This window comes from Falco rusticolus, chromosome 6, assembly GCF_015220075.1.
Source record: "Falco rusticolus isolate bFalRus1 chromosome 6, bFalRus1.pri, whole genome shotgun sequence".
Classification (NCBI taxonomy): domain Eukaryota; kingdom Metazoa; phylum Chordata; class Aves; order Falconiformes; family Falconidae; genus Falco; species Falco rusticolus.
In genome coordinates this window covers 47,382,334-47,405,370 of record NC_051192.1, presented here as the reverse complement: position 1 = coordinate 47,405,370, position 23,037 = coordinate 47,382,334, and the positions used below count along the sequence as shown (strand labels likewise).

The 23,037-nt window shown below is 36.7% G+C and overlaps 1 protein-coding gene across 1 annotated transcript in view; it reads left to right on the top strand.

The window, feature by feature from the left end:
* The window catches only part of ADGB (androglobin), a 118,218-nt gene that overhangs the window by 17,224 nt on the left and 77,957 nt on the right, over positions 1–23,037 (top strand). Inside the window, exons 2-9 of the mRNA XM_037393047.1 lie at positions 2,243–2,393; positions 5,622–5,714; positions 8,601–8,672; positions 9,920–10,108; positions 16,291–16,430; positions 18,756–18,842; positions 20,514–20,716; positions 22,306–22,434. Coding sequence (XP_037248944.1) covers positions 2,243–2,393; positions 5,622–5,714; positions 8,601–8,672; positions 9,920–10,108; positions 16,291–16,430; positions 18,756–18,842; positions 20,514–20,716; positions 22,306–22,434 — 1,064 coding nt within the window. The remainder of the gene's footprint in view (positions 1–2,242; positions 2,394–5,621; positions 5,715–8,600; positions 8,673–9,919; positions 10,109–16,290; positions 16,431–18,755; positions 18,843–20,513; positions 20,717–22,305; positions 22,435–23,037) is intronic.

The window sequence follows — 23,037 nt, the reverse complement described above, 5'->3', positions numbered from 1 at the left end:
GTGTGTCTAGCTGGCTTAAGTGCCTCCTAGCTGCTTTCCTGTAGTGCAGACGATGCTTCATTTCCACAGACTCTTGTTAGTAGCCTCATGGACTGGGAGGCTTGAGAGCCAAATTTGCCAACAAATTCTAAGACACAAAAAGGCATTGAGTACCTTGGCCTTTCCTATGTCCTTTGTGGCTAGGTTCCCTGCCCCGTTAAGCAGCAGACATGCATTTTCCTTACCTAGTTCTCTTTTTCCTGCCAGTGTACTTATAGAACCTTTTTTCCTTGCCCCTAATATCCTTTATTATTTCGACTCCAGCTGAGCTTTTGCTTGTGTAATTTCATTGCTCTACACTTGAGCAATGTCTCTGTTCCCCCAAGTGACTTGTCCCTCTGCTCCCACCTTTTGGGAGACAGGGCTTAGCAGTATTTTCAAGTGTCACTTGCTACACACCATTTTCCCCTAGCCAGACTACTCATTTATGTAGTCTGTGTTTGTCTTTAGAATGCAGTCATAGTTAGTGTTGCACCTGTATAGGAACAATGAATGGTTATTGTGTACAGCAACTGAAAAAGAACATGTGTGAATTATGACACTGACCATTTTATCTGAAGTGTCAAATGCTTTTTGCAATCTGAGTGATGCTGTAAATCATAATCAGGGCTCACTTCTTTTCCGTGCAGTCACCAAAATCTCAAGAGAAAGCTATAATTCTAGTATCTAAAATGTGAGTATGGCTTTATATGATATCACTGATATATATTGGTATAAATATCAACATGATATCATATGCAATATATGGCCAGAAGTTAAAAAACCCTGTTCTTAAATATAAAAAAAACCTGGAAGCTTTCCCTTTTAAATCTCCTGAAGACATCAGTTTCTAAAGAAATTAAGCTTTAATTTTTAAAATAATTATGTACTGGCATCAGTTTGTAAAAATAGGTCTCCAGCTATAGCCCAAGATACTGGTATCTTCCTGATCTCCTGGACATATTTGTAATAATCCTGCTATTTCTCATTTAAAAAGAAAAAGAAAAAACCAACAAAAAAACCACACAACAAACCATGGTGTTGTATAAGGAAAGGAAAGAGAAAATTTCAGTATCTTTAGCTTTTTATAGCTGATGTACATAATGTAATAGAAGTATCTTGTAAGTACATGTAAGTGTATTGTTAAGGCTGCAGTAGTAAAAAAGTCTGTCTCTACTGTTCTTCTGCTGTAGGACACTGCTGAGTGTGAATCAGAGGGAATTCTGACCCTAGGCCTTTTTATGGACTAGTTGAAGTCTGTGTCTTTGCTTGGCAATAAGATTTATTTAAACCCTTTTGCTCAGTTTCTGTTGCCATGTTGCTTCTCAGGTCCCTTCAGCTTCTTCCCTTTGTTCTTTTGAGTGGACATCATCTACAGTTTATTGCTAGTGGGTTTGGGAGAATATCATTAAGATGTGACCTGCACATACTTCATCTGCTTCCACGTCTGGTAGTTAAGGAGGAAGGAGCTGCTGTATTCTCATTGTAGCTAATTCAGTTTTCCAGCCCTTTCTATGCACTGGGAAAATGATGTACACAGATACTTCTAGTGATAGTTGGTAACTATGAACATGTTGTGGTTTAGTCCTGTGAAAATCCCTGCAGCCTCAGCAACTTCTTACCAGAGCTGTGAATCCCAAGAGGGTTGGGAGAGTGCTGGTAGCACAAGAGGTCCTGAGAATGAAACTACCTGGAGACAGAACTGGCTGGTCTAACAGCTCACAGATGCCTAGAAGTGGGAGTCATTTGCCCAAATATATCTTTTATCCATGGCAAGCTCCTTTTAGTTGGCTAAAGAAAATAAGTCAGGGAAAAGGGAAGGGGGGGGGGGGTGAGGGGGAGAAAAAAAAAAGATGAAAGCCTTCAGATGGGTGAGTTACTGGCACAGGAGAGGAAGGAGAATCATGTGGCTTAAAGCAGGGGAAAATGAAGAGGGAGGAAATTGTCCTTAGATTCTGCTTTTGTTCTTCAGCTGTCCCATTTATTTCAGCAGGACTCCTAATATAAATGCATTTAAATATTTTATTGGTTTATACCTAATAACACCATCCAGCACTTCTATAGGCATGCTTATTTTAGTGACAAAATGTTATTGTAGTTACTAACACTAAAATTTTTATTATAGTACATTAAAAAAGGAATATGTTATGAGATAAAAAAATCTTCCTACTACCTACCCTTGCCTAATGTACTACTCATTTTTATTCATGCCTCTGTTTCCCAGGGCAGCTATGTCTTCCCATGTAGGTGCTTCCAACAAAAAGTGGAGATTTCCTATTTGGCCAGAATGGAATGAAGCAGATATCAATGCAGAAAAATGGGATACTGGAAAGGTTGGAAAAGAGAAAGAAAAAACTGGAAAAAGTCCAATTTCAGTAAGTTGTGTGACACACATATATTATTTCCACTTTGTTTTTCGTACCTGTATTTAATAGAGTATTTGTCACAACTTCAGAATAATTTGTTATTGATAAATACATTAAATATATTTTAAACTTACTGAAATAGTTCCCTACTAAACTACAACAACAAACTATAAGTATTGTACCTTGTTTATTTGTTGCTTTTTAAATGAACTGGTAACATATTTGTATGCATTAATGTGTGCACATTAATGGTTAAAAAAAATGCAACCCCAATATCTGTTTCATAACATAATTAAAACTGGGTATGTGGAAACAGCTGAACTGTTGCGGTATGTTAGAGCAATCCATTCTCTGGGCACCGCACTTCCTGTGGACTCAAAAGGGTAAATGCACCCACTTTTATTATGGGAAAAACAGATGCTGAAGTCTTTTGCACACCTTGGTTTCTAGACATGTGAAGCACTGTCTACAGTTCTAGCGTGCAAAGACAGATTTGATGGCATGGGATATCCTTAGTTTGCAGAATGTAATTACATACCAGATGCAGAAAAATTCCTTGGTCTTTCCAACTCCAGGATGACTTCTGAGTCTTATGTGAATTTTTGCTCCTCCAAACTGGTTATCATTACAGAATGTGTGTGTGTTTTATGCAGGATTATAGTAGATTTCTTAAACTTAGCATTTTCAAGTGATATTTAAAATCCATTTAATACCGTGCTTAATCATCTATTTTATGTGCAAATTATGCATTGTTCATATATTTGTTCTGTATATGTGTGCTAAGTATATGTTAGCATATGTGTTCGTAGATTTTTTACATTTTTTTTATTGCAAGCTTAAATATCTTGTACTCCTCTGGGGCCAAAGTACTCTTTTTGAGAGAAGGTATAGGTTCTATACTGAATGCTGCCATTAACTTGACAGGTAAATAATTTTCCTTTGTGTCTTTCTTTTGTTCCATTACCACATTTGGTGTCCTTGGGCTGTACTCTAAACATTTATCTAGCACTGATCTGTTAGGTCTGCCAGACAGTATTATAATACATAAAATTTTAAAATACTTGTAACTGAAAATCTTTCTTCTTTTTTAGCTTGAGGCAGTCTGAGGTGTTTACTAGACTATTCAGTTCTTCAGCCACAGATTATATGAAACTTTGCTCTTTCAACATGTTTAAAGGAGTTGTTAAATATGTTGGTCACAGCAGATGAATTTACAGATCTAAAGAATTTTCTAATGTAGCCTCCTTTGATCCAAGCAGCTAGCCAGAAGTGAACACCGTATAGGGTATTTCAGTTAGAAACAGAATTAGTGATGGCATCCATTATGTTTGAGTACACATAGAACTCAACTTGTATACAATCCTATTTTCTTGTGTGGGAAAAGGAATAAATCAGAAGTGATCTCTTTCCTTGTAGGAGTAAAGCTCTTTTACCAAGCACCTCTACACAACAGCCTGTCTTAGAGCAGCGCAGTGTGCTGCTGAGATTGGGCATTTGACCTTGTGTATTTCCTCTTGTGACTTTTTCTTGCTTGTCTTTCCTGTATAACTTATGGTTGAGGCTCCTGTCCTTAGAGCATGAACTCCTGAGACCTGGCAGTTGTCTCGTATAGCCACCCAAAATTAAAGTTCAGTTAAACCTGATTTTGTCAGCCAACTTTAGCTGAACCTACAAAATCCTTCTTCAAAGTATTTTTTGCACTTGTAAGCTAAAAAAAAAAAAGTGTATCTCCCAGGTTTGTTTTTTTTAAGTGTTTCTTTGTGTAGTGTTCCATCATTCTCACCTGCCTCCTTTTTCTGGTTTATCTAGCATTTCAATGCTAAACTTCACTGTTACACTACATAGTGAGGGTTGGATGTCTCTGAAAGTAGAATATAAACACTGTTAATACAGTTCTGTATGGTCCAGGCTCACAAGATTTCCTTTAAGATTTCAGGAAAAATAAGTATTCCTAAAAGGTTCTTTTTTTCTCCGCAACTTCTCTTTTTTCTTTCAGGAACTTGAAATTTTTGCAGATTGATACTGTAGTGGAATGAAGCTGGGTTAATTAGCATTGATAATATAAAACTGTGGGCTGGCTTCAGGGGCGGTGGGCTGGCCGATGTGGATAAGGTGCAGCTGTGGCTGGTTAGGTTAAGTGGTTGAGAGGCAATGAAGAGGGAGCAGCTGAGGAAGGAGGAGAGAGTGTGCCCTGGATGAGGTGAGGAAAAGGCAGCAGAGGGACAGGCATGAGGAGTATGCTGGTATGAGATGGTAAAAGACCTTGTTGCAGCTTGATAGTTTGGAGAGTGCTGCAACAGATATGTGGAAGGAACGTACACAATGAAATAAATAAGAAAAAAATTGCAGGGAATAGACTGTTTTGGAGTCTGGTTTCTGTTTGGTTTTTATGCTTATTTTGTCTTCCTTTAATCAGTAAATACTCAAGTCTCATAGTTTTTCCTTCCCAGAAACACTTTCCCTTGTCTGGTCTGTGGAAGATAAACAGAGTACAACGTGGGCAGTGAAACACACAGAGATTATAATACGTCTAAAAGCTATGTAAGGTTCCAGGCACAAATAAAAGGCATTAACTGTGTTACTCATTAGTTTGTCAGTCAGCACGAGCAGCATCAGAGGCATCTCTTCATCCTACATGGTGCTATTAAGTAAACAGGTATCATATATCCTGGCGCCTTTTGTTCACGTGGAGGATAAATATCACTTGGGAAGTGAAAGTTTGAAAATTGTAGGATGCTCTCTTTAATGGGCTAATTTATGATGCTGTACAATTATAGCTCTGTTTGGTTTCTATGGCAGTTTTAAATGCATGGAACCCGCTTTGTTTGTGTCTAAATATCGCTTTAAATACTTTCAGTATTCAATTTAAAAAGCTTCAGAAATTAGTGAGTTAGAGAAAGTACCTAGAAACAAATTGGTAGAAGAGTGCCTGACTTAAAAGCTTGAACAGTTTTTTGGGAGGTTTTTTTGAAAGGTGGAAAAGAAAAAAAAAATCTCATATAGACCTATTTAGACAGTGCAGGCCACATAGACTTCTCAGAGCAATATAAGCAGCTTTCATGCTGAATCTTGATTTGGGTTTTTGCACTCTTAGTCCAGTTATAGATACTATTAGTTCCTTTTTATGCTGGTTTTCCTCTTCAGTGATTTATTGTGTGAACAATATATTAAATCTTGTGGAAGATACAGTACTGAATAAAAAATGTTTCGTTTTTTGTTCATGCCTGTTTTACATAGCATGTTTTTGAGGATCCTGAAGGGAAAATAATATTACCAGCATCTTTGAAAGTGCATTCATGGAAACGCCCACATGAATTTTTAATAAATAAGGTAAGAAACAAGCAAGGTCATAATGAAAAAATGTTATTTGCCTAGCTATGTCACAAGTAGAGGAAAATTAGCAGAGAAAGTTAGTTCAACAGGTAAAACCCACTTGACCATGCATATTCATCCTGTCCGGGAGACTGTTCCACACCGAGGAGTCCCTGATCCATGTAACAGTTAACCTATGCAGCACACACAACTTGGCCTTGAGGTCTTTGTGGTGCTGAGCTGGGCATAATCCCTGGTCGCTGGATAAACTCGGGCAGCTCATCATTAGGGAGGTGCCTGCAGGCAGCTCCCACTTGTTACCGCAGTTATACCACCTGCATCTCCTTGCCTTTGTCTAAATGCAGCAGCAAGTTCTTATGTGAGCATCCCTTCTGATGTACAGTAGAAATGACAAACAGAGTTGTTTTCTTGTAAGAATATCCTCTAATAGTTCAAATCCTATCACAGCACAATAACAAAATGGGGTAACCCTCTCTGCAGATGGGATCTGCACAGAACACTGAGCATGGATCAGAGGCCTGTTTGATGCTGCACAGCTTGGGTTTCCCAGTGGCTAAAAAGACACAAGGTTATCTGTACTCATCCCTAGCATTTTAAATGATACTCTATGGAGTCTGAGTGTCTTTCTTACTGGGAACTGCCATGGACCAGCACCTCCTGGTGCAAAGCATCGTGGTAGTGTATCTTCCCAAGTCTGCTCTGCTTTTTAGCTCTGCATTCATTTGGAAGACACCTGGACAGAGAGATGCCTTTCTGTTCTTCTTTGTCTTCTAGTTTTCTCATTTAAAAATCAGTGTCGTGGCTAAACAAGTTTTATTTGTTCCAACTATAGCTTCCCTCGAGCAGGTATCTGAAGTAAATATCTGTCCTGAAACCATGAATTAGCTTTACCAGAAATATAGCACTTTTTCTCACTTCAACTGTTGTATTTCTCCAGTCTGCATACACAACGTGTCCACATTTTTGACAGTACTTGTCTGGAAGGTAACCATAACATTTTAAAATCATGCAAAGCTCTTGTTCAGTTTATTTTTAAAATTCATTGCAAAGAAAAAAAAAAAAAAACCAACAGCCTACCATTTCAAAGGTTAGTGTTTTCCAGTGCTGTTGCTAGTCTAAGTGTTAAAGTAATTTTTGCTTCAGATGAAATGCTGAAATTTTAAAACACTTTGACCACCCTTCCAACTTCTTTAGACTTGTCAGTTTTCCTTTTGTCAGCTTGTCAGTTCCATTTTTTATTAACTAGATGCTAAGCAGGTCCAAATTTAATGTTTAATGGAGGAAGGAGAGGGGGAGGTCAGGGGGAGTAATTGACAAGACCAAAAGATTGGATGAGAAACGCTGCCAAAATGCATAAACTGAATAGAGGTATCTGAAGGATGAGGGCAAGAGTGCTGGCAGCCCAGAAAGCCATGGAAACATGTATCTGTATTAAAAAGAGCTTTCAAAATCTATCCTCAGAGCACCATGAAGAAAGCATTTGTATTCTTGTAGACCTGATTAAAACTTTGATGCTTGTTTTGGTCCAATGTATTTTGAATCAAGAAGCTATGATTAGTAGAAATTTTGTACGTTGTTAAAAATTAATGTAAATCACAAGTGATGAAAGGCTGTTAAGATGATACATGTTACTACCTAATCTGTTAGCAACTATAAAAGAAAGTGTCAACGAGCCTATTTAGTGTGCTAAGGAAAGAATCAAGCCATGATTCTTTGCTCACCACAATAAATATCTCCCCCCTGTACCCGGCCGCACCTGTACTGGTGAGGCCGCACCTGGAACCCTGTGTTCAGGTTGGGGCCCCTCACTGCAAGGCAGACACTGAGGTGCTGGAGCGTGTCCAGAGACGGGCAACGGAGCTGGGGAAGGGTCTGGAGCACAAGTCTGATGGGGAGCGGCTGAGGGAGCTGGGGGTGTTTAGCCTGGACAAGAGGAGGCTCAGGGGGGACCTTGTCACCCTCTACAACGACTTGAAAGGAGGTTGCAGTGAGGTGGGGGTCAGTCTCTTCTCCAAGTAACAGGCGATAGGACAAGAGGAAATGGCCTCAAGTAGCGCCAGGGGAGGTTTAGATTGGATATTGGGAAAAATTTCTTCACTGAAATGAAGCACTGAAATGGCCACGCACTGGAACAGGCTGCCCAGGGAAGTGTTTGGGTCACCATCCCTGGAGACATTTAAAAGACGTGTAGATGTGGCACACAGGGACATGGTAGTGGTGGACTTGTCAGGGCTAGGTTAGCGGTTGGACTCAATGATCATAAAGGTCTTTTCCAGCCTAAATGATTCTATGATTCAACGATCACCAATACGTGCTGAGAGACACATATATATTTAGTTCAATAAACTACAGTCCTAGTATGTTATTTCTACACTGCTTCCAAAAATAAAATGGACTGTATAAACAAGCAATAGTCATCAAAATTCGGTAATACAGTCAAAGGCTTGATAAAGTTAGTGTTCGTACTGACAATACCAATATCTAATTGACCATGAGGAAACAAATCCTGTTGAATCTTGGTGGGGGGCCAAGGAAGTCTTAAAGTATGAGAGTGTTATGATCATGATTTAAATGCAGAACTGCAAATATCATGAATAAATTGTGGGAATCTGAATTTACTTACGTCATTATTTAATTTTATACTCCACATCTGGTAACAATAATGATTTTTTTTTTAAAATTCTGAACATCTACTTTTTAAGACGTTTTTATTGAGAGATACCAAAGCAGCTACGAGATTTGCAAACTGATGGCCTTTAATTTGCATATAACAAATGTTTGCCAGATGTCTAAAATTTGTATGTCACTGCTCTTAAACATGAGTGTTCGTTTAATTTTTTCCAGATAATTCAGCTATGGACTTAATAATGTACTTTCTTCTAGATTCCTGTGGTTATCAAAAATGAAACCTCATTTGACCTTGTTTCAGCAAATGAGCATATATTTTGTAGTGAGGTAGGTAGAAATACATTATTGTCCCTTTTTAAAAATGTTCTCTTTAATTCTTTTTAACTCTTTCCACCATTTTTTATTTCACTCCAAATTTCTACCATGAAGAAATAAGTTGTCACAAATTTCCTATATGAGTGATGGGAATAAATGACAAGAAGTCATCTAGAATTGTATAATTAGTGTTTACCTTTTTTACAATTTGAGAAAGTAAACCAATGATGTTAAGAGATTTTTCCGAAATTTTTTTTTTTTTTTAAATATACAGTCTATGAACTACAAAGTTTATTATGGGATAATATTCTCTAAAGATAAGAACAAATAAAAGCTTTATTAGAAAGGGTTTATGTTTTTCATTCAAGCTTTTCTGAAGTCATTTTCTTAGTGTGCCTGCATGTGTGTGCAAATGTCTGTCACCCAGCTGGTCTTTTCCTTCTCTCCAGAGCTGAATGTTTACTGAATTTCTATAGATCAGGGAAAAATACAAAGCAGGTAGAATCAAGGCATCTGAGTGCCTTACTGAATATGATATTACATCATAATTTCAATTTCATTCAGTGCTTCAATGCAAATTCAAAATTCAGACTAGAGAAATTGTATGGAAGCCATCAGAAAACAGATGATGTAAATTTCACTGTCTACAGAACCACTAAATAATTTGGGGCAAGTTTCTTGTAGTAAAAGTTTATTCTCATTATTGCTTATATAAATCACTGTAACAATCTGGAAATACTTGTGAAATTATGGCACACATCAGAAATCTGCATGTTAGAAAAATACATGCAATAAAGCATGATTAGTTAAAGCTGCTGTTTTAAATTCTTTAAATTATTAAACGCTTTTAATGATTTAGGGTTGTTTTTTACTGAGTACAAATGACAAGTATTAAAGCCAATATTCACAGTGAGCAGATATCTAGTAATAAGCAATTAAACAAGTGACAGTTCACAAATCCTGTAACATAATTTAGTTTGGAATCATATGCCCTTATTTTTCTTCGCTAAATGATGAACAGTATAATTTATAGTATGCCTTTACTTCGTTTTGTGTTATTGTAGATATTATGATGATTTTAAGAAAAATTGTACCAGTGAAATTAATTTTTTGCATGAAACCATAGCTATAATTTTATGTCCCTTCATTTAAAACAGGATCCCTTTATTCATTGCACCATTCATAATAAAACTAGATTTAATTTTTCTAGAAGATGTAAGTCAAAAACCTTTTTGTTTTCTGTTTTCTTCTGTTTTCAGCTCATGAGATGGATTGTAAGTGAAATCTATGCAGTCTGGAGGATATGTAATGAAAAGGCCTCAACTAATGGAACACGCACAGTGTTTTGGAAACCATGGGAACATATTTATGCCTTATGTAAAGCTACCAAAGGCCACATGCCGCTGTACAATAGCTATGGAAAATACGTAGTGAAACTTTATTGGATGGTGAGTACTCCAACAATACATAAACATTATGCAGCTAGCATGGCAAATTTTAATGGTCAGGGTAAGTATTTATTATTACTGAAAAGATAGGGATTTATAGGAATAGAAGTGTTGACAAATTATTGATGAATGTTAATAAAAAGGTCTTTTACAGTTCATGTGACTTTTGTACAACTTAGAGCTTGATAAAGCAGAGTTGTTACTTGAAAAAGCAATATTATTTTTTCATAGGTTATGTAGAATTTTGCTGATTGTTAGGAGATATTTTTTTTTCCTCTGGGCACTATAGCGATATACTACATTTGAGTTCATTTGTTTATTTCATTGTAGAAAGAGGATCCAATAATGGCATGTTGTATATGTTCAAACTCTACTGAAATAACTTTCCTTATACTTGTGACTTTTTTTTTTTTTGGTGTCAAACAGTAGTTTTCAATGTCATTCCTTAGCCCAAACACAACTTCAGTGCATTTGACAGAAAATAATTGGTTCATTCTGTATCATATAGTGAGTGGTTAGAATAATGTTGATGTAAGATGTGATTAATTTTCACCATTTGTAGTTTCTTTGACCTGCATGTGGTCCTTTACATCCTGTTTTTACAGGGTTTTTAAAAGGGTTGATTTCTAAACCATGTGCTTTCTTATAGTCCAATGGTTTGTGATTTGGTTTTCTTTTTTTTTTTTAAACTCTTGTGTTTCAAAATGTTGTGACAATACTAAGCATCAATGGAAATTCCTTTTACCACTTGAATTCTCAGTGTTTGTTGGCTTTAACTAAATAGGAAGGTATGTTTCATTTCATTTTTGCTAGAGAGGAAGAGATGAATACTGATTGTGAAGTTTGCCCTGCACTATAAACTGTATAAATTAAATTTTCACTCAATAACTTTTACCCCATTTTTATTTCAGTCTTAATTTCATCTTGTCATTTTTTTTGTGTGTGCCTGCATTAATGGTTTTGAAATAATATTCAAAATATTTCTGTTCCTGTGTAGTGAATGACAGAATACAGAGTTTTGATGGAAGTGTTCAGTAGAGCCAGACAGCTGGCCCACACCTCTGGTCTATTAGGGTTAAGAATGATTTTTATTGTTTAAGTAACTTAGTTGGATGACTTTACAGAGATATTTGTATGCAGTTTTATTTAAAGGTGATCAAAGACTTCCAGTGTGAGGACCATTTACTGAGGATGTACTGGTAAAACCAAAACATCCCATGGAGCTTCTAAAGATAACAGACCATAACTTCCTAATGCATTTTACAGTCAACAGGGTACACTTAATTCAGTATTGAACCTCATACTAATAAACAAATAAATAATCTTTGACCTAAAAGTTAGAAGTTGTCAATGTTGTTAGGGTTATTCTGGTTACATTTGTTTTATGCAAACAGAATATATCACAAAACACAAAGACATATAATTGAACCCATTAAACTTTCAGTTGCCCAAATTTGAAAATATTTTTGATGCAGTCAGTTGGAAACATAAAGTTGGAAGTGTTAGTGAAAACTCAAAAGGTACCCAATTGGGCTTCTAAAAAAATACCATTCATGGAAACAGAAAAAGTTATACTTTAAAAAAGGAAACAAAACCTAGAAAAGAATGTGTAAAAGCTTTTTTTTAAAAAAGCCAAAATCAATGCTATGAATACAAGTGAACAGCTAAGACAATGCAGACAGGTAATTAAGCAGTCCAGAAATTTAAGCTGCTAATAGTACTGATATGCAATATTTTAAAACAAGCTATCACAAGTTATTGATAATAAAAACATAAATGGCAAAGTTAAAAAAGAAAACCACCAACAAGCTGTTGTTTGATGAATATGTTGCCTGAGCACTGGAAGGCTGAAAGAGATATATCTGTTCCTTGGCACACTGTGAATTGAACAAACATAACCACGTCTAACACAGCAGGCTAAGAGGCTTCAGCTGCTCAAATTAAATACTTTTGTATCAGTAGATCCAGGTAAGCTACGGACATTATTCAGAGTGCCTGCTGGAGATTCCTTCTTTAGGCATCACCACTCCACCTGTCTCTAGCAGCAGAATTTAAGTAGATGAATTAAGTGGTGAAGTGGTCTGGTACTGTCACTGGGAATAGGTGTGGGGTTTTTTCCAAGGATAATTAAGTTGACTCTCATACTGAGTGAGGAGCTATCTGAATTAGTCAAACAAACATCCAGAGTTTCTGAGAGATTTCCTGAAGGTTAAGCAGGGCTTTGTATTAGGTGCATCTGTTTATGCAGATACCAAACACTAGATTATTCTGTGAGAGTGCAGGAAAAGTTATAGAGAGCTCATATCTTTTATCAGATGGCTGCCACCTCTGCTTTTTACATAAAATGTGATGGTTAGAGCACTAACCATCCATAACTTAAGAGTGGAATAATTGAATATTCTTCCCTTCTCAGCTGTTAAGGACTAAAATTCCCAGTTTCTGCAAGGGAAGTTCCATGACTACAGCTATGACTGCTCTGCAAAGATGTATGTCATGGGACCAAAACCCAAAGGTGGCACCTGGATTCTTTTTCAAAGTTTCAGCATCATTTAGACTTTAGGATGTCATGTGTTTAACTTGGGTCTCTTCCAGCTTCATTGAGATTACAAAGACATTGTATATAGTTAGTTACAAATGGAAAGGAGATGATCCTAGTGAGGAACTTCTTACTGAAATACAGAAAGGACGAAGAGCTAGAATTCTACTTTAGATAAATTCAATCCAAAATATGGCATAATTAATTATGAGAATTATTATGAGAAAATTAATTATGAGAAAAGGCAAATAAATATTAAAAGATTTTGAGGAAAATGGCATATTCAGCACTACTTCATATGCTTAAAATGTGATTGGGTAATTAAAAAAAATGCTCACTTTGCTTTCTGGGACAATATGTTATTAATAGATATGTGCAGGAAAAACCCCATACAGTAAAAAGGAACCACCAAAGATTGAAGGAAATGCAAGAGGAGAGGAGGAAAATCAGGAAAGAACAACCTGAAGGGGTTTTTTTGGTCTTAAGCCATGGTAAAAAAAATTAAAAATAGAGGTCTCTTGAAAAGATGTTCTCAGCCAATAAGAGGCAGTCAAAAGAAAGAGCAACAATAAGTATATGAATGAAACTCAGATTTGGGGAGAAAGAGGTTTTGTGAGGGTTGTGACTGTGAAAAATGCTGATGTGGTTAGTGAAAGGATTTGGAAGGTGGAATGTAAGTCTGCAGGTCAGTGTACTCAAGGACAACACTCTTAAATGCATAACAATAGGAAAACAGTAAAATATACTAGAGGAGAAGAAGAGAATATATATATAATCTGGTTGAAGGGTGAAGAGATCTTGTCTTCCTATGGTCCTCATGGCAAGTCTCCAGTTTACCATTATTTGAGATAATTAGTATTGCTGTACAAAAAGAGAGGGCACAAACTTCCCATCTCAGGGTGTTTTTAGAACTTCAGAATAAAGGCACTTGCATCACATCAGCAGATGATGCTCCTGGAGAGGGACAGCAGCAGGTCAGTGCCTTGGATGGATAAGCTGGCCGTGTTTTGTGTTGGAGCTATGTAGAGAGCCTTGCAGTTGCGTGCAGTATGTCACTTGGAAACACCTCAGCACAAAGTTATTTCAGAAATCTCTGAAGTTACAAATACAAAATAATTATTCAAACACTTCCATGATCCTTGGAAATTTTCTCATATTCTGTTTCTATGCTGGAAACCGTTACTTAGTGGTTATAGTACAAAAGATTCCTGTGAATAAAAAGTAAGGAGAGATTTCTTTTACTTTCTCTATCACCCTGTTAAATTGTTTATAAATCTGTCTGTCTTTTGGAATAAACATAAATGCAGACAAAGCTGAGGAGAGCTTCTGAATGACTGCACTTACGCACGTTGCAGTTTGATATGTGCCTCCTGAGAGGCAATAAACCCCTGAGTGTATTAGTTTTACTTTTAAATAATCCTACACCATATATTTGAATTAAGAAAAATGTACCATTCTAATACAGCATAGATCAAATACGATATTTTAAAAGGAACTTTCCTATAGTTTGCTTTTGATACATGTCAGCTAGCCATCACTGAGGAAGAAATAGGACAGCAGTTAAAACTGGAAGAATCTCTTAACTTTCCTGTAAGGGGGAGCACTTAGCTGATTTGCATACCTGTGCTTTCCTTATCCTTTAGTACTGCCTCTACAGACCGAATATCTTGTATTCATATAGGGAATAAGAGCTGCATGAGTTTGAGAAGGCAGAAATGATGTTGCCCATGTTCCTCAGCAGAGGACATTATTCTGTGTGTGAATTTAATGCTGCAGAGGTTGTGTATTCATGTGATAAAACACTGCATTTTAAAGCATCTATAAGAATTATCAGGGCAGTTTAGGCTTTTTTTGTGTCTGTTTTGGGCCTTTGGGTTTATTTAATTTCCTTTCCTCTGGTTTTACAGCTGTATTTCACAGAAAGAAAATCAGGGAGGAAAAAAAATAGTGTCAGATGGTGGAAGGTTAAAGAAAATGTGCAAATGAGAAAAGACAAATTAGAGATAGATGTGAAACAGATTTTGCAGGAGAAAGTGGAAAATTAATAGGGAGAGAAGGCACAGTGGAAGAATAATGAACTTGTTTCAGTAAAGTATTTGTATTAAGTCCTGAGGGGTTTGTCATCCACCAGATCAAACTTGTGGATAGTATTTTTTCCCATAATAGGCACAATATTCTTTCAGTGCCACCCCATATCCAATTTTCCATTTTGCATTCCTGAGGTTTATTGAATTTGTTTCTTCATTTCCACTTTTTCTCACCTATAGATATCTTTTTCTATCCATAAACCTTCTGCCCCACATATGTTTGTTTCTTTTTGTTGGTGTCTTACCTGCTTAAACCAGCATAATTGTTTTTAGAGTTAATAGTGAAATGCTATAAAAAGGTTATCACTGATAGAAAATAATTGCAATATGAATTATATTATTTATTAAGCATAAAAGGCGAGCAATTGGTGAGGAGGGGAAAAAAATAATGGTGCTATATATGCACAAAAATACTATTGTCTTTTAAGAATTACATGCACAGAATTACTACTCTGAATTAAAAAGTGTCCTCAGCTGCAGAAAACCAGTTATCTCCTCAGTCTCTTTCTTTACTTTTTAACTTGAACTGTTCTGTCTATTAAACTTCAGCAATTACTGAAAGAGGAAATAAGTATGTGATCATTTCACTTACCAGGTCCTTTTCAAACTTGTGAAATCGTAAATATTTAGTTTTGGCTGTCAGGAAAAGTTTCTATCCTAAAAAATGTTAGCCTCTTTTAAGGTTTTTAGGTATCTTTGCCATATGGTCTAAATTTATTTTCTTCTGAAACCTAACTCATGTAAAGTTAATTGACAGGCATTTCAGCTTGGAGCCACACTTTAGTTACAAGCAGAAAGCAGTAGTTTTGCCCTCTCTAATAACATATGGTGAATATTTTAGTGATTTGGTCATTCTTCATCATTTTGTGGGTGAGTTAACAGAAGTACTTGCATTTCTCCACTAATTCCTTGGCCTCTATTATGTAGTGATCATTAGTCAGACTTTTTTGGAGAATGGTAGGCAAGATTATTTTATGGGATACTAGTTCAATTTACTAATTAAATATCTATCTGGTACTGGAGACATCAGTATCTTGTTTTGCCTGTTTTTTCCTTTTTCTGGAAATGTGGATATTTTTAACATTTGGGCATTTTGAGTTATTTCCTATAGTGTTTTATAAGATATAATCTTAATGCTTTCCAGGATACTGACCACTGCAGCCAGCATCCCCAGGTAGTTCTTGGGAAGCAAGGGGGACTGCTTATATCACAAGTATTTTCCAGACTAAGACCTTAAAGAGGCGTTTGCAAAACTGATATCTTAGTTAAGCCACTTTTTAATCATTGTTACAGGTATGAGAGGAAATATATTAGGCAGTAGCTGCAATTAGATTAATCACTGAAATTAATAAGTCAGAGCAGTAATAAAGTGTTATGAATACTGTTTCCATGCTTCTCAGATACTATGTGAGAACTTTTAAAGCCATCTGTAATGTAAATCAAATTACAGTAGAATTAGGTTCTTAGGAAAGTGTTAAAAGTTCTCTTACATACATGTTCTGTTTCTAGCCCAGAAACACTATTTTTGCTCTTCTTTCCTCCCCCTCCCTCTGTCACAGGGGTGCTGGAGAAAGATCACTGTGGATGACACTATGCCTTTCAATGAAGAGGATAGTTTGTTACTACCAGCTACAACCTGTCAAATAGAACTTTGGCCAATGTTGCTGTCCAAAGCTATCATTAAGCTGGCAAATACGAGGTATGTTTAGTCATGGGATCACAGAATGGTTTGGGTTGGAAGGGTCATCCTTAAAGATCATCTGGTTCCAACCCCCTGCCATGGGCAGGGACACCTCCCACGAGACCAGGTTGCTCAAAGCCCCATCCAACCTGGCCTTGAACACTCCCAGGGATGGGGCATCCACAGCTGCTCTGGGCAACCTGTTCCAGTGCCTCACCACCCTCACAGTGAAGAATTTCTGTGGAGGAATTGTAGAGGAATGAAGCTGGATTAATTAACATTGATAATATCCAGCTGTGGGCTGGCTTCAGGGGCGGTGGGTTGGCTGACGTGGATAATGTGCAGCTGTGGCTGGTTCCTGCTAAGTAGTTAAATAGTTCTAAGGGGTATGGAAGGGGTGGATTGTATGAAGAGGAGGACTGCGTGGAGGGAGACCTGGAAGAAACAGAGGGAGGAGAGAGAGAGTGTGCGTGCCCTGGGTGTAGGAGAGGCCTTGAAAGAAGCAGAAAAAAGGGGACCTGGATGAGGAGAGGCTGGCTGGAAGAGGAGACCAGAGAAGGAAGAACCCAGACATGGCAAAGGGACGGAGCAGTGTGGACAGGCCTGAAGAGGATGAAGAGACAGTATGGACAGTAGATGAACTTTTGAAACCTTGTGGGGGATTAGTGGCCGTGCTGGGGCAAGGCGTGTGAGCTACTTATTAGAGTTAACCTGGTATGGGATGGTTGCAGCCGGCTAGTTTTGATAGTGCTGTGACAAATTTCTTCCTAATATCTAGTCTAAATCTACTCTCTTTCAGTTTGCATCCATTGCCCCTTGTCCTATCACTCCGTGCCCTTGTAAAAAGTCCCTCCTCAGCTTTCTTGTAGGCCCCCTTTGGGTACTGGGATGTAGACATTAGGTCACCCTGGAGCCTTCTCTTCTCCAGGCTGAGCAAAGCCACCTCTCTCAGCCCATTTTCATAGGAGAGGTGCTCCAGCTCTCTGATCCTCTTCATGGCCCTCCTCTGCACTTCTTCCAGCACGTCCATATCCTTCTTATGTTGGGGCCCCCCAGCGCAGTACTCCAGGTGGGGTTTCATGAAATCAGAGTCATCTCACTTCTAGTTTGTTTTGTGAAGTCACATGGAGTTTGCAAAATGTTGTTTTAATACACATAGGAAATATATTTTGCTAAAAACTTTGTAATGACAAATATACACTTTTGTGAAAGCTGACGCTGTAAATCAGTAAAATCCCCTGTAGCTACAGAAGGTGCTATGTCTCCTTTTTAGATGTGTTTGTAAATTTATGCACAGAAAACTTTGCAAAGAAACTGGAGTGCTCTTGTCGTTTGCCATTATTCCTAAAAAGCTTCACATGTGGTTTTCTGCCAAATGGAAATGTTAAAGAATTTTTAATGAAATTTTAATTGTCAGCCTTAGCCAGTATTGACTTAACCAGTATGGAAAAACATTGTAAGCTACTTTGATGCTTTTGCTACAATTCTGCTGTTGTGGGCTGTACAGTGGTCCACTTCCCTGAAACTGGCCTGTGGTGCAATTATTGACAAATGATTGCCACAGGTTAGATTCCTATGAGATAAGCAATGAACACCAAGTGTTTAAACGACTAAGCTTCAGAAAATAATTCAAAACACTGATCTGGGTAATCAAGCTTCCCTCTTTTGGTCATATCAAGTTATGCTTGTCAGAAGCATGGTCTGATGTACTTCTATGCAGGCTAGGGAGTTGCCTAGAGCTGCCTGTTAGGAAACTCTGTTTGCAGGGATGTGTTTGAAACACTGCATTTCTCCAGAGCTCAAGGGTTAGTTGTGGCCAAGCACTGGCGTCTTTAACCTTGGTCCTCTCTCAGGATCTACAGACAGAAATCTCTCTGGAGAGTGCTATCAATTTGAAAGAGTAGAGTGTGGTACACTGGAAATACAGACAACTTGTGCATAATAACCTGGGGGTTAGAGCAGCTGCTCAGGAAATCAAAGTTCTAGATTCATACCCCCCTTCTAGCATGAGGGATTTCAAACCCACAGCTCCAACTCTGCAAAAAAAGGCTTAACTGTGTGCCAGTATACTTAGTATGCTTGCTAACAATTTTGAAACTGTTGTTGTATCGGAGGGAATGCTAAAACAATGAACCTGATCCAATGGCATAAAAAATTTGGCTTTGTAGGCTAGTAGTCAGCAGTGGTTTGGAAAACTGCTGAAATTGCAGTTAATCACTTGTTTTTCAGCAAGCTGTTCTGTTTATTTATGGTTTTGCTCCTACAGAAAGCAATGTAGACTACAGAGTTTACTGCAAGTTGGTTATATTACAATTCTGTGTAACGTCTGCTTTTGTCTTATAGTATATGTGAAACTGGAAGAAGAGAGCTGGAGGAATTTACAGTTCTTCATACGCTGACTGGATGGATACCAGAAGTTATTCCTCTCCAGTAAGTTCTTCTGTTAAACAATTTACATATTAGTTATTTAATATTTAATTCTATAAGGCATTATGAAAAATGAAGCTGAACCCTAGAAGTTGTCAGCATCAGTTTTGGGAAGTGTATGGGTTTTAATTCTGGCACTTGAGAAATATGCCTTCAAGGAATGCAATTTTATTGTGTTTTTCTTTGTGGGTCATACAGTTGCTTGTAAAGCTATTTATCATGTTAAGCTGGTGCCTATTCTTCATAAAATTAATTTATTTTTAACTAATATTAAACACTGTGGTGAAAACAGAGTTAGAGAAAACTTTGTTTCATGTAGTATACAAATATAAAATGTCTGCCAGTAATACTAATAACTTGAAATCTGAATGTCATATAGAAAGTATACTATAATGAATTTGGAAGTAATCAACTTCAGCTGGTATGCTGTTTTCACCTTTTAAATTGGAACAGTTGATATGCTTTTATTTCCAGTCAAAAACAGTGTTTCCAACCTATAATAACATTTTTCTTTTTTCCTGTGTGGTTCAAGTCTGTTTTGTGGTTTTAAAGAATAGACATTCTGATTTTGCAGCTTGTCATTTCATTTATTGAATGAATAACTGGGATACAGGGACTAAATATTCAGACTTTTAAAAATTACACTTTTCTGCCTTTTGGTGTATACATTCTAATGAATACCTAAATAAATAGTTTTGGTTTATATATAATTTATTTAGGTATAATTGTTCTTTATAACAGCATTTCAATATTAAATAAGTTCAGTCAAAGGCTATTTCAGCTCTTATTGCAGCAATTTTTATGTCTCAAGCTACGCTTGCAATTTAAGTTTTTGATATTTTGTGTCTTACAGTAGTTTGTATGTAGCCTATCTAAGTAACCTAAATTTTGGTTTTGTATGTAGCTAGTTTTTCAACTGCAACAGCAAAAACCAGTATTGACAACCCTGGAACTTACTGCAGATATAGTATGTTCTGGAATAAGAAAATGCGAATACCACAGAGTCTTTGCAATAGTAGTATAAGGTGGCTTTAGCTCATTGTACAATCAATTATTTTATTTAAAAAAAAAAAAAAAGGTTCCATGCAGTAAGCATGCTTGAGGGTTATTCATGGCCCTGAACGATTCATTCAGTTTTAGATGATTTCTGGAATCACTGAGATTCTGTGGAGAAACAGTACGACTGCAGCTGTCGTGTCATATCAAAAGTTGTTGTAGCTAGTGGAATCGGTGGAAGAGGCATGGAAGTACCTGTGCTGAAAAAGTTATGAAAACCTAGTTTGAAAGTACCTTTGGGAAGGTTTTTAATATACAGAGCCAGGATCAAGTTGTAGTTGGTGTAGCTGCAAAGTGGTCTGCCAATTTCCCTGCTGCAACTTTTATCTACTAAAATCTTTAGAAAGGATTCTTTATTTACATGCTTCTCTAACAACTACCTGTTTCTTTATGGGTCTGTCTGTAATCTATTCACAAATTGGCTGACGCACGAAATCAGGCAAGTGTGGTTTATTTGCTAAAATAACCCAGTAACTTTTCTTTGAAGAGTTGGACTGTCAGTTGTAGTATAGTGTTGTCTAAATGAACATCACACTTTCTTTTCTTATTACAAATATCATTCTCATTGACATATATATGTGGTGTTGTAGGGTTTTTTTGTTTGTTTTTTTTTTTAAGGCCTGGATACCTGGACAAAGTGTGGGGCTTTTTGAAAGAGATTGTGCCAGAATTTAAGTTGACAAATAAGAAAACTCCAGAACTTGATAGTCCTCAGTCAGATACAGAACCTAAAGAGACCGAAGACTCAGAGTTAAAGAATGAAGTTCCGTCTGTGAATAAACAGTCAGATAAACTTGAGAAAGCTGATAAAGCTGGCAAAGGTTTGTAATTTTAGGTAGTGTTATCTTTTTAGGCTAAATGTAAATAAAGTTAGCATAACCTCTGGCTTAGAATTTGTGTATCTTTATTATGCCACAGGCAATGTTTGTTGTCTCACCAAATATGTTGCAATGGTGTAAATTCGAAAAGGTTTTGCTTTAACTGTAGGTCTCATTAGAAGCAGTGCTAGTCTCTTATTTTATGAAAACAGCTTCATTTTATGGCAGAGATTTGTTCAGCTCTGTGTCACAGCTGTTTCTTTAAAGCCTGGTTCCTTGCAGAGACATAACAATCAGAGAGCTTACAGTTTCCCCAAAGGAAACACTACTCTGACCATAAATAAATTAAACATTTCATAATGGATGTTACAAAATGTGATTGCCTACAGAGTCCTAATAAGTACATTCTAATGTCTACCTGCATTTTTATTTATAGCAGCTTTTCTGTTTATGCTACTAGGTATAGGTATTAATTTTCTTCAAGAGCTGCTCATCCTATTTCCATTTAAATGAAAAACCTTAGGTTTAGAAACTTACTTGTTCCAGGGTATTGTTCTCTAGTGTCTGTATTTGAGACTAGTTTTCTTAGTTTTTGTTTTTAACTTGAAGGCATGGATGCAATTTCGCAACACTTCTAATGTCTTTGGAAGGTACAAATCGTATACTAAAATTTCTGTTTTTTCCTTGATTTTCAGAAAAATCCTTTCCTTCCACACTTTGAATCCCAAAGACTACGTCCTAATACCAGAAGTGTTACAAAAATCTTAGGAGAGACCTGGCTGAGGGGGTAGTCTGTCTTCTTAGGAACTCTTGCTCTCATTTTATGACCTACCCACCAGTATAGTAGATATTTCAGTTTGGAATGGACATGCACAGGGATGCAGCCCCTGGGAACAGCACTGTCGTTTGTCTAACAGGGTGCTGTAATTTATTCCCAGAAAACTTTGTAAATTTAATCCTGCTTAAGACATAGAAATTCTGTTAGTAACTGAAACAGCTAAAAATAAGGGAAGCATTATGTTATGATACAGCTCTGTAATCTCCATCTCTGAGGCCACAAGCTCTGTTCAGATGCTTTATTAATGTTTGGGATCTTTTTCATTAGAAATGGATTTTCCTATAGTCTTAAGTTCTAAGGCTTGAAAGAAGGCAGTGATGGTGGGAGACTTTCTTCTTCCATGTCCATTGGGAACTTATGCCTCATCTGTGTTAGATTATTTTTTTTTTCTGAAGTTACTGATGCATAGGAGCAAGGACATGAAGAAAATATTTAACACAGTGCCAGGAATTCAGGAATCCCAAGCATTATATAGGGACGTGACAGTTGTGCACTAACGGGAAGGTGGCACCAAAGCCTTCCTGGCCCCTTCTCAGTAAATCTGCATTTACATTTTAAGAGTGTTGGTGTTTTTTTAACTGAATGGTATTAGTTCTTTATTGTATCTCACAGCTCTTCTGAGTTGGAATAGTTTGTTGTTGATTTTTTTTTTTTAGTTTAGCTAAAATGTCATTGAAGTATTTTACACATATGAGACTTTATGACTGAAAGTTTGTATCTGAGAAAAATATTTAATCTTTATTTTGCTGAATAGAAAAAGCAGAGCAGGGAGAGAATGGAAGGAAGAAAAGCAGAGAAGGAGAAAAAGAAAAAAACAAGTTAACACTGCAATCTTCACGAACGTTGGCAGAAAGCCAGCATTCTCTTAAGGCCTTATCTGAAGGTGAGTCCTATTTTGAAGCTAAAAATACAGACAGGAGATATATATATAAAGCAAAGGGCTTTGCTTTTACTTGGTTTTGAACTTAATTGGGGGAAGGGATTATATATACTGATTTTTTAAAATATTGTAGTTTTTTTACAGGCTGAAGTCATTCTAACCTATTAAAATCTTGTAAATTATATTAAGAATAATATTGCAATAGTTTGTGTTTGATGTCAAAAGGTAAAGTAAATCTATGCAGAATATTTTGAAGTTGCTGGCCAGTCATGTAGGACCAAGATTTTTTCTACTAGTAAACTTTCTGTTAAAAAAAAAAAAAAAAGCCCAACCTCCCTTCTTCTCTAGTAACTTATCTACTTCATTCAGTAAATTGCAGCTGGAAAAAGCAGAAATGCTTCCTTGTTGAAGGGCAGGGTGACCACAGATATTCATGAGAATTCACTCCACAGTTTGTTTAATAATTTCTTTTCTTCTGGAAACGTAACTTGAATTTATTTTTTTGTATTGATACATTCATGATATCATAAAAATCAAGTTAATTCTTGATTTGTGCATTTCAATTTAATTATTTTAAAAAAACACCAATATATGGTTTAAACAAAC